A 13,938-nucleotide genomic window follows, 5' to 3' on the forward strand; every position below is an offset into this window, starting at 1 on the left:
CCAATAGGCTCCCTTGACCCCCCCCCCCCGGTCCGTCCTCTCACAGTGGTAGGGTAAGTATGTTATGACTAGTCCCTACCATTCTCCTTCGTTGGTGAGCTGCTTCCATGGGCCCACATCTTTTCAAATTTATGAGAGACACCCCGTGACCAGTACACCACCACTTCTCGCATACACCAGTCCAGATTCGATCTCAAATTCGCTATCCACGGGGGTGACTCCACTCCCCAGCAGTGGGTTATGTCACAGCAGGCCACTGCCAGTGCCACATTACAGTAGAGTTGTGCATATTTATCTAGGGATTGTGCACCCCAGATACCCAGGGTGGCTAGGGATGGAGAGAGGCTTGGAGTGTATCCTAGTCCCCTGAATAGCGTCTTCGATATCGTGTCCCAATGTGTACATAGGCATGGGCAGTCCCAAAATGTATGTACTAGCCTACCCTGTTGCTTGCAGCCTCTAAGGCAGTGGTCATTGTCTACATTGTCCACAGCCCGCAATCTCGATGTGGTGTTATAGGCTCTGTGAAATATTTTCAGCTGCTCCAGCCGTATTCCTACCTGTAAGCCACCTCCCGAGGGTAACTACAAGCTTCGCCCCAGGCATCATCCTTAAGTTTCCACCGGTTTCATTACCATTTGTCCCCAAGTGGTGTGAGGGGAGAGACAGTGAGTAAGCAGTGTAATGTAGATCAGTGACATGCCAATGGGCAGGATATTACCGTCTACAACTGCCTGGGTTTTGCCTGAGGGCACTGAACGCCTCTGCTTCACTTCCCAAACAGCCACAGAGGCAGGCAAGGTGGCAAGAACACCATACAGTAAGTGAACAGTATCTTTAGAAAGCAAGTCATTAAAATAGAATTGTATATTCTAGAAAAGCTATTTCAGTACATCAAAATTGCATCTAAAGTAATTGATAAAAATAAAATTGTCCGATCTACCAAGTACCCTTCTCTATTCTGTTCCCTCTTAGCCTTCTGAAGCAGACTTCGGGTGTTGTAAGCACTAGACAAACAAACATAATGTAATCATGCTACCTACCTCCTCCTTTTAGCCCTCCTTCGTCCTGGTTTACTCCTACTGTATCATGACTGCATTCCTAATTCCTCTTCCCAGGTAGGGCTTTGAATCAGTCTAAAGGCAGTCAAAGTATTATATATATACATGTCCTACAACCAGAGAGCACTCCCCCTGTCTCCCACACTTTTCATCATATTACAGAGCCCAACACATCTCCCAGATGGCTTATCACTTGAACCCTCATATGGATCCCTCGTTATGGGTCAGAATTGAAAGCAGCCTCCACGAGGGAATGGAGAGCACATCGCTCCAAAATGCAGATCGCGTCATCACTAGACCTGCATAATCCTATTCTACATGAAATGCAGAAGGTCTGGGCGAAGACTCATGAGCTTCTCAGAGAAACCAAAACTGCGTTATGCTGTAACGATGCCATGACCATTGACTCTAAACCCTGCTTATGGCAGGATTGACATCTTAAGGTTATCTCAGAGATACACAACATATTGGCAGATGGACCTGTGAAGTCCTTAGCTGAACTCTCAAACGTACCGGCAACCCAGATTCCATTTCTGGAGATATTTACAACTGCTGCATCACTTCTGATCAATGCTGAAGATGCTTAACTGGCTTCACACACCCTCATCGTTACATACGTACTTGGTTTATCGGGGCCAATAAAAAAATTATCAAATGACTGTGTGACCTTCTGCCCACACGCAGTTCTCTGCTCGGCTGGAACATCTCCTCCTGCACTGGTGGCAACAGCGACTCGCCTTTACTTACTCTACGATCCAATCAGCACATCTCAGAGCTACCACAACAGAGAGCTCCGAGAGGCAAGGGAGAAAATCAGTTACTTTAAAATCCTCCATTTCAGGCTCTGGTCCACAGAAGGCTTTTTCAGGCGAAATTGTCTACTACCTCCAACTGCTGGAGAGCACATAGTCATATTCTGCATATCCTATGGTCCTGTCCATTGCTTCAGCCTTATTGGACCCAGGCGCGACAAGTTCTCATGAATACCTGTGGCCTGGGCTGCACTCCTTCAGCAGCCCTAATATTCTTACAAGACACCCGAAATGTCCCGACTATAACTAGACATGAGAACAATTGGCTCTTTAGTGCCTTGGCAACAGTGAAGATGTATATTCTTCTCAACTGGCACAAATCTATTGCCCCCACCCTTGAGGACTATATGCACAGAATGGTGATATCATTGGCACATGGGCACCTGATCTACAGACTAAATACCAAACACACCTCTTCTTAGACATTTGGGGCCGTTTTTTGCCCACACTAATGACACCTCCTGATCTATCCACTGATCTACCTGTGATTACCTTCCACTGGTTATCCCAAGGTCTGTGGGTTTGTGTTGCATTTCCTTTTACAACCCATGTCAAACTGTAGGTACTTATTTCTACTTTTACAAGTCCGTACTTCGTATCTTTCTATATTGCTAGTTGGTGATTCTGTATGTAGACATTGTTTTGACCAAGTGTCCCGCTTTTGTTGAGGGATCACTCTTCTGGAGTATGTACCTAGTCTTTCTAGGATTGTTCTCATGTTGTCATAGTGGCGCTTCTCTAGTTCGAAGCTCTTCAAGAAATGTATGTGATGATGTCCTGGCTCTTTCATCCAGAAGTGATAATAAAGAAGGTGTAAACTCGCAACCCCTCAATATACACACACAAAATATTCAAGCATTCACGAAACCATGCACAAAACTGGAACCTTAACACAGCAGTGAACATCAGAGACAACGGCTGAACATAGGAGGGCAGACCTCCTATACTTGTACCTGGGCACTTACGTGATGAGGAGGCACCTTGAGCGCTTGCCCAATCCAAGGCAGGTGAGGAGGCAGATGAGGAGGTCCACAATAAAAAGGAGGAGGTAGGCCAACCACCTGCACAGAAGAAAGTAGGGAGTTATTATTGTCAGTCAGCAGAACAGTCTTCTACACTTCAATACTCCTTCCCACCCAGATGGATACCTGAAGATCCCTGCAGCAGGAATGTTTCCTGCTGAAATACAAAAGCAAAATCATTTTTTACACCTACCTTTCTCCACTCACTCAGGAACCTATCAATAATACCCTCTCACTGAAAAGCCATCGAAATGGGGGAATAGGACATTGATAACAAGTGGCAAATCTGGAGATTTCACTGCTGCCTGATTTCTCTGAAAGGTGGACTAAGTTACTAGTCAGGCTGCCTTTTCTATAACCCTACTCCCTTTTAGAGGGCCAATCAATAAATATTCCCATGGGACGGGGTAGAGTATAGGAAAGAGGGGAACGTGAGCTGCAGGAGGTATGTGATAGGAAGGGACAACAAAGAGGTGTTAAGGACATTTTCAGTTTTAGAGCAAGCCACTGCTGTCTACTATGTGTACAGTACATCACAACCTGACCGATCTCTTAGATGCTCATTCAAACAACCCCATCAGAATGAAATACTCAGTTTGCGGTTAACATAGCAAAACCTCTGACCTACAGATGAGACAGACAGCAACATGACGGGTACTAAAGCATCTGAGTTTACTTAACAAGCATACGGCCAATGATGGAAGATAGAAGTAGGAAGATGAACTTGACTGTTCTCCAACTGCACAGTGTAGTGAATCTATTTCCCAAAACATTGCTCCAAAAGAAAAGGTCAACAATCTGTGCAAATCCAGAGCATTGCGACCTGGGCAGGGTAAAAAAGATACTCATCCAAGTAGCCAAGACTGACAAGCAAAACCCCCACAATGAGACTTTGACCAAGGCAGAGACTCTCAGTACATAAAGAGCAGCTGGATGAACCTAACTAAAGCAGTTATGGATGCGCAAGTGCCTCAGACACATCCACCTCAGTCTATTGTGAGACTGTATACCATTCACCGCTTGTAGCTGGGCATCAATACCAGGGCAGGCATGTCAGAGGTTGGGCCCAAGGAGCTCCGGATACACTTGTAGCCTAGGTAGAAGTGTCACAAACCCCAGCTGGACATCATATCATGAGGTTCACCCTGAATATCGAACCCCAAACATATGTGGGTCATAATATAGAGGACAAAATATCGAAAAATAAAATACATTGACAGGGGTGTAAGTCTAGGTTTCCTATACATACCTCCACATAAATGTATCGATGCAGCACATATATCTTCAAGGTACATCAATGTGGAGTTAATAAGAGGAAATCTATACTTCCCTATATTCACTTACATTTCTATATTTTGTCCCTCGAGATTCTGTTCCCAAATATTATTGTGCCACAATAGTGTTGGTGTCGATATTCAGTAGTACAATTGCAACATACCATGGCTGTCTTCTCACATAAAGAGTCTGATGTAACCATTTTGTGTTCCCAAAAATCATTTAATTAATAATCCACATTTGTATAGCGCACAATCACCCGTTAGGGTCTCTAGGCGCTGGGGGCCGTCGGGAAGATTAAGCAAGCTATTGCCCAGAGTCGCATGGTGCTGGGCTAACCTGCCGCCGGAGCCGGGGATCGAACCCTGATCCCCAGATTCCAGCGTCAGTCGCCCTGGCCGCGGCGCCACACACCTCTCCAATTCTGTCCCTTCACTTAGCTCTTGCACATTTGAGAGGATTACTCAATAAGAAGGTTATTTTTATGTTGGAGAACGTGAAAAGAAGAGTGGAGGATGTATGAAAAGACCTAGGGTAGAGTGCAGTACTACTGAACGATGTTTTGAGTGTTGACATCACACGCTGCTTCTGCATTACTGCTCGCTTGAAGGAGAAAGGAGGTGTGGCACAGTTCCTGGCGCGGCCAGGACCCCCGACCTCGGCTGACCATTCTGGTCCATGGCTCAAGGGTTTTCCTTTTCCTACAGCTGCTCACAGTAAACCCACAGTGAGTTCGGGCAGGGACAGGTCAGCTGGCCGGAGATACGGTGCGGTGTGTTCTGCGCTGTCCCGCCAGAGCATCTACCGGCCAGTTAGGGCTCATGGCTCTGTGGGTCTTTGCTGGTTGGGTGCTGACAAGAAGCCCCAGGAGAAGCCAGGATGGAGCCGGTTTAGTTAGTTTAGGCGAGAGCCTAGGCCTGTCCCCCATCGGCCGTACAATCCCCTCCACGTGCCCATCTTTGGTGCATGACAGTGTTGAAGTTCAACTACTCTTGCCACCAAACTATTACACATTTGCTTTTGAGGTCTTCGGACTGGAGTAGTTTAACCCCATCCAGGACATAGTGGCGCAAAGGTGTGGCTGGATTAAGTGACAGAAGGAGAAGGGATCTTACGGAGACATGTGCCCTCCAGTGGGATTTGCCAGGGGGTACAGCGAGGAGCAGCAGAGGCGTCCGAACTAGGTTGTTTCATGCTCCTCCCCCCCACCATATCAGTAACTGGTAATATAGTATCTGGAGAGAATACTATGGCCACCTGATTTCTTCCCTGCAAGAATTGTGCTGACATCAGCGGTATCAGTGGATAAAAACCATAATGACGGCAAAGAAAGTGAGATCTGGGCTTTTAATTTGATAGGGCCTGTACCACAACCAAGTTTAATCCGCTGCAGAATAGAGCCACCCCTCCCCCCCCCTTATCAATGCGCTGAAAGTCAAGAACCAGATTTTCTCCCTCTGAGGTACAGAGATAATTACCCAAGAGGAGCTGAATGATAGCACAAAACCCACATTGGGGCAATGTGGGGCCATTTCTCTTGAACAGCCGCATGAAGGCCCGTTGCGCATAAGCCTACAGTAAAGTCTCCTGTTGTATGTAAGTCAACAGTAATGCCTCTAGAGGATCAGCATCAAGGAGAAGAAACATCTTGTATATTCATTGAGGATTTTACCCTTCCGGACATAGTTCTAGAATTATGTAGGAAATGCAGACCACAAGAGAAGGACAATAAACCACATATCTTGGTCACACCCCCAGTGACATTAACTACTTGATTGCAACTTTTCAGTAATACACCCTCAGAACACTCCTTATTCTCTCGAATGTCGACCACACCAGATTTGGAATTAATCAACAATCAGTCGTACAGTCCTTTTGATCGGGAGGCTAAGGTTTCAGATTCGTTTATTTAGAGAAATGTATCTTCTATTTTAGCTTTACAAGAAACATTTGTAGGAGGTCTGACACTATTCATGATACTGTTATATGTTCAATATTGAAGGTATTTATTAGTGCAAAAGAGAACAAGGGAAAGGTAGTACAAGACAATCTTTGTGAGACTGGTCAAACGGTCTCTACTGGGGTGGTTTCTGAAGTAAATATAGACGGTGACCCCAAAGCTGTGGTTCCTCCAAATCTCAAGGTCTGATTTCGGCTCACAAGCTGGAAAGCTGCAGTTCTAATTATATGAAGAAATTTCTAAAGAAGTCTGAATAGTTGAAAGTCTTATTCGCTCTATAAGATATATTTTTGACTCTGGTTCGGGCAATCCTAAAGTCGCTGGAACCTAAGTGAAGGCCTTGAATATGGAACATGAAGGGTTTTCCATTAAAAAATCTAAATCTACGCAGGAATCGAGTGTGCATGATCTATGTCCCCTCAACCTACTCTAAAAACAAGACAAAGAAATGGAGAGGGAAGAAAAGACTAAACCGGGGAATTTAAAAAAAGGGTCATAAAAATTCGGATGTAGATATGGGGTGGATACCCCTAATGCCTAGAGGGCGTGAGTCAAGAACACCAATTAGAACCTCTGGTGGTGGGCCTACAACCTCGAACTAAAAGTCCCTCTAGCGAGATGAACGCTGTTGAGCAAACAATAGTGTCTACTGCCGGTCAGCCAATTCCATGCCCTCATCTCTTAATCCAGCGGCTGCTACGTTTGTGGGCCTATGTAGGACCAAGGGTCAGTCGCAGTTTCTCGACAAGGAAGTCAACCGTTAGCCTCTCTGTAATGCAGACATTTGTATGTTAGATTTTGTTCCTCTTTTTGACTTTGATTTAATTTTTAATCGTGCATCTGTACTTGATTGTTTTGCAGACATTAAGACACTGAATTTAATTCAAAGGGGTTGACATTTTATTGGTTACTTTATTGCACATTGTGTCAGGCACCAAATCAAGGGTAATTTTTCATTCAACGATCATTGCTAACACAATACTGCAAAACTGTGAAAGTTTCGAATGCAAAGATATTGATGTTTTTCCTGTTTTTGAATAAGTAGACAGGCAGGAGGAAGGTTTGGTCTTATGGCAAAGAAATTGGGGTGCATGTGGGGGGAGGTTAAATCTTATCCCTCTAATGGGGAACCTCTAGTAGATCCTATGGCGCTACAAATCCACTCTGGCAAAATGGTAGATGGGTGTCATTCAGGCAATCTGCAAATATTCATGAAGAATGTGCAAAAGATAAAATTCAAAAATGGAACTGGTTGCAGCTTGCTCTAAATTGTGCGTGCATGTCTTGTTTTTAACTGATGCCCCACAATTAGCAATGAGCTACTAGTTGTCTCCTGGAATGTAGCAGGAATAAAGAATAGCAGAGAGAAGTTGCAATTCTTAAGTTCATTAAAAACACGTGATCTCCTTCCAGGGGACCTGGTGTGATGGGGAGCTCCAGTGTGAACATTTCTTTATTCTAGATTGTAAGGCCAGGCCATATAGGAAGGGTCAAGCAAGGCTGGTGGATCTTCTAATAAAATTAAGTGGAAATATGTATGTTACAGAGATTCCTTTAATATCTTTGTAGAAGTAACATTGTTCCCCTCTTGTGGGTAGATAGGGTTTTCTTTTCATCTCTCTTATTGGTCAATGTTTATATTCCACCTGATGCCTCCTTTGACATGCTTGTGAACAAAGTCTTTACGTTTATCAAAAACTGCCTAGATAAGGAGCAGGTCTCACATGTAATATTGGCAGGAGACTTAAATTGCAAAATCTCTAATCATGCTTTACATCGATTGTGGGATGTTGAAAGAGGAGGCAATGTGCACCCCCCCCCCCATTTGTATTCCCAATTAATGTAAGAACTGACCAGAGAGGGAAGTTTGTTCTCGATCAATTGAGAAGCAATGACTGCTTAATTGTTAACGAGAGACTGCCATCTGACTCTACAGCACAGAATATGCATAAATCTCTACAGGGAAGGCTGTTTTGGATTATGTAGTGGTTGGATGCTCCTCCTTCTTTTTGTTGGGTGATCTAAAAATAGTTGACACCATCCTTAGTGATCACCGTTTGTTGGCGTTTACCTTGGGAATAAACACTTCTCCCATCTGTTCTTGGAGTTTTGATGGGGCCTCCTCTATATCTGATTAAAGAACAGGGAGGACCCAATAGGACCCCAGAACGATTTCTATTTTTAAAGGTAAATTTAGAAAATGTGTTCAACAAGTCAGACTCTGGGTGGGTGAAGTATTGTTTGGTTTTAGTATGTTTATGAAGCAGATCGTAACAAATTTGTCTCAAAGATCGTTCAAGGGCAACTCAAACCCTATTCCTCTCTCAATCCTCCTATTAAATAAGGAAATACATGGGGGGGGTAGTCAGGAAACAATTTATTTTATACTCCTCTGAGAGGAACAACCACCTGTCTCTATTGAAAAGACAATGAAGCCAAATAAAGGCCTGCCTAAAAAAGATTCTAGTGACTGGCTATGGATTGACCTAATAGAGGCTGTTGTTAAGGGGCAGATAAGAACCTTTTGGGCTTTAGTAGCAGAAGGTTGTGGGACAAGGGTTAGATCCATCCCCATAACAATTGTGGAAGATAGCTGGATTCACTTAATTTCCACTCTATATAAGGCAAATGGAGAGCCTGATAAATTTCCTGTGCCGAAATTGAAAACACTCCATCAACAAAGGAAATTGAGCTGGCCATTCGAGGAATGTGTTTATCTGCAACAAAGGATCCTGATGAAGTCCCAATCTCGGTAGTGAAACAGGAAGTAACCCTTTGGAGGAAAATATTGTTTCCGGTCTTTAAAAACTGTTATGAGAATAGAAAAGTCCCCCCCCCAGCTTCTGGACCGGAAGTATCATTGTTCGACTACTTAAAAAAAGGAGACCAAAAGCAGCCAAAAAAATATCGTCAAATCTCTTTTCTAGATGCTGTGGGTAAAGTCTACGAAATGCCTATTTTTACAGTTAAGTGTGTGGGCAGAAGGATAAGAAAATCATTCTGCCTGAGCAAATGGGATTCAGGAGACATCACTGAAACACTGACAATATAGCGGTCCTACAATTGATTAACGAGAAATATGTAACTGTTAGTAGGAAAGTGAACTAGGCCGCCTTGATAGATTTTTCCACGGCATTCATTAAAGTGGACCTATAGATGCTGTGGACAAAGATTTCAGGATTAGGTATGCCAGGCACACTTCTGCATTTAGTTATTGCCCTCCACTCTTCTACCTGGTGTAGAGTATTATTGGGTGGGGATCGGGCCTCTCAATTGGAATAATAACGAAGAATGGCCTAAAACAAGGATGCCTTTTAGCCCCACTGCCCTTCTCTTTATACACCTTGAATGTACCTGCCCTTCTCACACAGAGTAGGGCTATAGCCCAGAATATACCCACAAGGCTGTGGCTTCACGGCTAGGGTGGCTGACTTTGAAGATGGGGAACCAGGTTTGAGTCTGTCTGGAGGCTCAAACATCGTGTGATTCTGGGCAAATCACTTAATCTTCTGTGCCTAAAAATGAATGTGTCAGTCTGTAATACAACTGGTGCGCATGTAAAGCCCTCTTATACCTTTGGGTCAAGTTTGCGCTATATAAAACTGCAACAAAAAAAATAATATTTGGGGAAGAGCAATAGCATGTTTATTATATGTGGACGACATACTCATTTTGGAACTCACCCCAAAAGGTCTTTCTAGTTGATTGGAAGTATTGAAACAATTTGCCAATGCACATCATCTGAACATTATTATGTCTATTAGCAAAATAAGGCGCTTTCATGGCAAACAAAAAACAACAAACATGCAAAATGTCCTTGTCATCTGGGTGCACAAAAATTAGACGTAGTGAAGACCAACACTTTTTGGGGGAAAATAATGTGCAGTAATTTGAGCAATAAGGCTCATGTTGTGAATAATACGCTCAAGGCACAGTCTCAGGTCAAGGGTTTGGGAGCTCATTATAGAGTGACATCCAGAAGAGCCTTTCCTTGCCTATCAGGCTAAAATCCCCACCTCACTGCTTCACGCAATAGATGTTGCTAAATGGGTTTTTTGAATAAAATAAAAGGGCAAGTGTTAAGAAATCTCACTCCTTGCAATACTTCGATTTAAGTGTTGCCATTAAGGCAGAAAATGGGAATGAAAAGTGCATTTGCTCAGGGCCTTGCGGGGATGGCTCACTGGGTGGCTTGCCTGGAGAGGAGTGAAAGGGACACTCTTAGATATTCGATGAGAAAATACATTTTTGCAGCCAAAAGAACAATCTATAGAAATGTCATATATGCTGCAGCCAAGCTTGTGATAGACTCAAACTTGGTCCTTTCACTCCGGGTGTTACAACTAAAAAAAAGCTAACCTAAAACAGGGCTCGCGAGCCTTAAGCGTTCGTCTGGATAGTGAGGTGTGCCTTAAAAAGAGGGGATACCAAAAAATAAAAGATTCGATTTTAATGAAAAAAGCACAATCTTATATCAAATGGAATTAGTCTCTCGTACTGAGACATTTTTGGATCTTGCTGCAGTTTTGGATCTCATCTGGCGGAGGATGCAAGACGCCTTGAACGCCCTGTCCTGCCAGTGACGCTGAAGACTTGAAAGCCCTGCCAGAGATCGAGGCCATGAGATGCAAAGTCTTCCATGTCCTGTCAGTGATCGGTGACTGGAGATGCAAAGGCCTTGTTGTCTGACATGCGAGGACGGCGCCAGCCTAGCCTTGAGAAAAAAGAAATTAGGAAGGAACATTTTCTTTCCCTTGTAGCCAGATCTCCAAAGGGAATCGGAGGATTTCCTCCGAAATGCTGGCTTGGCAAAAAGCCACATTTAGAGGCTCTGTGTTGTTCTATGCCAAGCTCATTCTAATGTGACCCATGTTCGCCCACGGAAATCAAGGGAGATTAAAAGGTTCATGTATGTCACACATGCTGTCCAACATTACAATGGAATTCAGAAAGGATGTGTTACTGCCCATGAAAGATGTTACACACAGGATTCCTGACATAACAGGCAAGGTAAAGTGTTACCACTTACCAGGATGAGCTGCCTCTCGTGCAAATCACATTCATTTAACCATGTGCCACTTGCCCCTCCCCTCCGTTGCAGCAATGTCGTGGAAGGTGTACCAAGTGCTGATTGCCAAGAGGTATGAATTGTGAACATATGGGCATGGCACGACCTTTGATTGGCACTGGGTTCCTGCCAGTACCCCCGAGTGGTGGATACGAATCCACCTTCCATGACAGGCACTTCGAATTTGTCTGCGCTTCTGGATAAACTCGAGTCACCTAGATGGGTGAGAAGTATGATTAGGCACAGCACTCTGGACGATGCTCTTTGCCTGCCCGCCAACAAATTGGAGCCAGACCCAGATGCTGAAGAAGGGTAAACATCCTTTACAACAACTGCATTACATCGCAGTACAGTACCTCGCATTTTTCACGCCGCGAAAACTTTTACAATGCAGAGCTTTACATCGCAAACCATTACAACGCATTCCCCATTACAACGCCCCGGTGGAGTTAGAATAGAAAATTGCGTTGTAATGGACAATGCGTTGTAAAAGATTTGGGGGAGTAAAAAATGCGGGTTAATGGCACACGCTGTAAACGTGTGCGAAGTAAAGTGTCCTATTTCCGAAGAAGCCTTGGTACTTTGTCTTTTTGGAGCGGTACTACTAAGGAGAAGAGGACTCTTCTGACTTCCGGAGGGCAGATCAACAAACAGCTGTCTTGTCCTGCATGTCCAGGAGCCAAAAGCATCTACTGCCAGGTGGCTGTGCCTAAACCGACAGGAGAAGTGCTGGCCCCATTGAAGAGCTGCACCTGATGGCGAGCCAGTTTTCTTTTTCTTAGTTTGTGGGTGTTTGTAATCCCATGTCCAGTCTAAAAGGGCCACAGGTGTTTCTCTCTTTTACCCTACGTCCTGGAGTTGTGTCCTTTTTGTAAGTCTGGTCGTTCTGAGGCATGAACTGTTTGAACCATTTAACCTTGACATACATTTCCAGATGTACTGTAGCCTCATGGTGCAATAAGGCCTCGTTGTAAAAAAAACAAAAAAAACAAAAAAAAAACGAGTTAGCAGTTTCTAGTGAGCACCACTGTGTGTGTCCAGTGTGTGGTCTAGAGCTCATGGACTCCCGACACTGGCAACACCTGCTGTGACCAGTTATTTACGAGGTACAGTCCTCTCAATTCTCATACCTTTATTGGTGGACCTCAGCTGCCAAGGCTCTACCCACTTCTCCCAGGCACTATATTGAGTCTGGAACCAGTTAGCAACGTAATTGGTCCCTCTTGTACTATTTTTAAGACCCCCCCCCAATTGAGCGGCCAGCTGATCACAAAGGTCCTTGGACATTGAAACATTGATTTTGGGATCACCCAATGTTGCCAATCAGAAATATTTATTTGTTGGTGAGCGAGGTTCACTTTAGGGGTGTTATTTTACAGCTTTTTTTTTTCAAAAATGTTTGGCAGATTTTCAGCCACCTTAGCTTAAGTCTATTGAGCAGACTTCCTTTGCTCCCATGGCTACTTAGGAAAAAAGTAATCCAACTGAAAGACAAGTTCATGATCAACTTGTATACCTGGGCACAAGCATATGCTGAAACACAGCTCCAAATTATTTCCAAAACGTTGCTTCACTCAGTTTCATTCAAAAAAGTTTTTCTTTTATTTAATTATCTTTGCTGGATAACGACATTCAAATGTTGCATCACATATGGTATCCAACCAAACGAATTGCGTGTTGCAAAATTCACAAATATTTGTAAACATGGCCTCCCATGGCTTCCCGATGCATTTCGGCGCTACTCTGCGCCTTTGTCAAGGGATCTGTAATTTAAATATCCATAATTAATACTATATCCTAAGCCAACAACATAACCTACTTCTCGCTACATGGCGAGTTAACTAAAGTTACTGCTTATACTTATTACAAAAAGCTAATGTGTTTGACTACCAATTAATCTAATCGTAACACATACGGGCATCACCTGTGTCCCAGAAAGTTAATATGCCACTTTCTTTCTAAGTGAACTCCACCCGCACGGGGATAACTCTACCTAACAATATTACTCCTTCGTAGGCTTACAGCTATGAAACGGTGAAAAGCGCCCCAAGTTTCTAAAACTGTACCGTATACGGAGCTCCCTGCTGTTATGCGGGAGGCATTGGGGGATGTCGTCGCTTGTTTTCAACTAACCGCCCATATTTGTTCGTGAACAATTCATTACGCGCACACTGCTTTCCTAACAATGTGTTACCCAGGAATACTCATGACAGGCAGGCTTACCGAAGTGGGTGACTAATCGCTCACAGGAGACTGCTGCGCACCGGCATTACCATCACGGCGCGGCAAATGACCTCTGGCGGAAGTGACTGAACTAAGTTATTCTCGCTGCTCTAGCGCTATGCATCCTGGAACATGTATGCTAATCATGGTGTAATGCCTTAAATTTACAGTGGAAACAACAAAACAAAGCACATCATACATTGCAGTTACACGAAACACGGTTACAGTTATAAATAGCAAAGAAATTCCACCCTTTCGTTGAGCCCAAACGGCTTGAGAGATTTCAAACGGTAAATCCAATAATTCTCTCTCCTCAAGAGTTGGGTTTTGTTATTAACCCCTTCATGTTTGTCAACAATTTCCAAAATGCAAGCTTTCAGTTCTGCAATTTCATGTTGAGCTTCCACAAAGTGAGTGGCCACCGTTGATTTGAGCATTTTTGTACGAATGTTACTTTTGTGCTCGTTAAGGCGGATTTTAAACTTACGCTCTGTGTGTCCAACATAATGCAATTTAC

The 13,938-nt window shown here is 43.9% G+C and overlaps 1 protein-coding gene across 1 annotated transcript in view; it reads right to left on the bottom strand.

Moving 5' to 3' along the window:
• The window catches only part of TTYH2 (tweety family member 2), a 423,103-nt gene that overhangs the window by 140,670 nt on the left and 268,495 nt on the right, over positions 1 to 13,938 (bottom strand). Inside the window, exon 5 of the mRNA XM_078654259.1 lies at positions 2,839 to 2,934. Coding sequence (XP_078510385.1) covers positions 2,839 to 2,934 — 96 coding nt within the window. The remainder of the gene's footprint in view (positions 1 to 2,838; positions 2,935 to 13,938) is intronic.

Source organism: Lissotriton helveticus, chromosome 7 (assembly GCF_964261635.1).
Source record: "Lissotriton helveticus chromosome 7, aLisHel1.1, whole genome shotgun sequence".
NCBI classification, from domain to species: domain Eukaryota; kingdom Metazoa; phylum Chordata; class Amphibia; order Caudata; family Salamandridae; genus Lissotriton; species Lissotriton helveticus.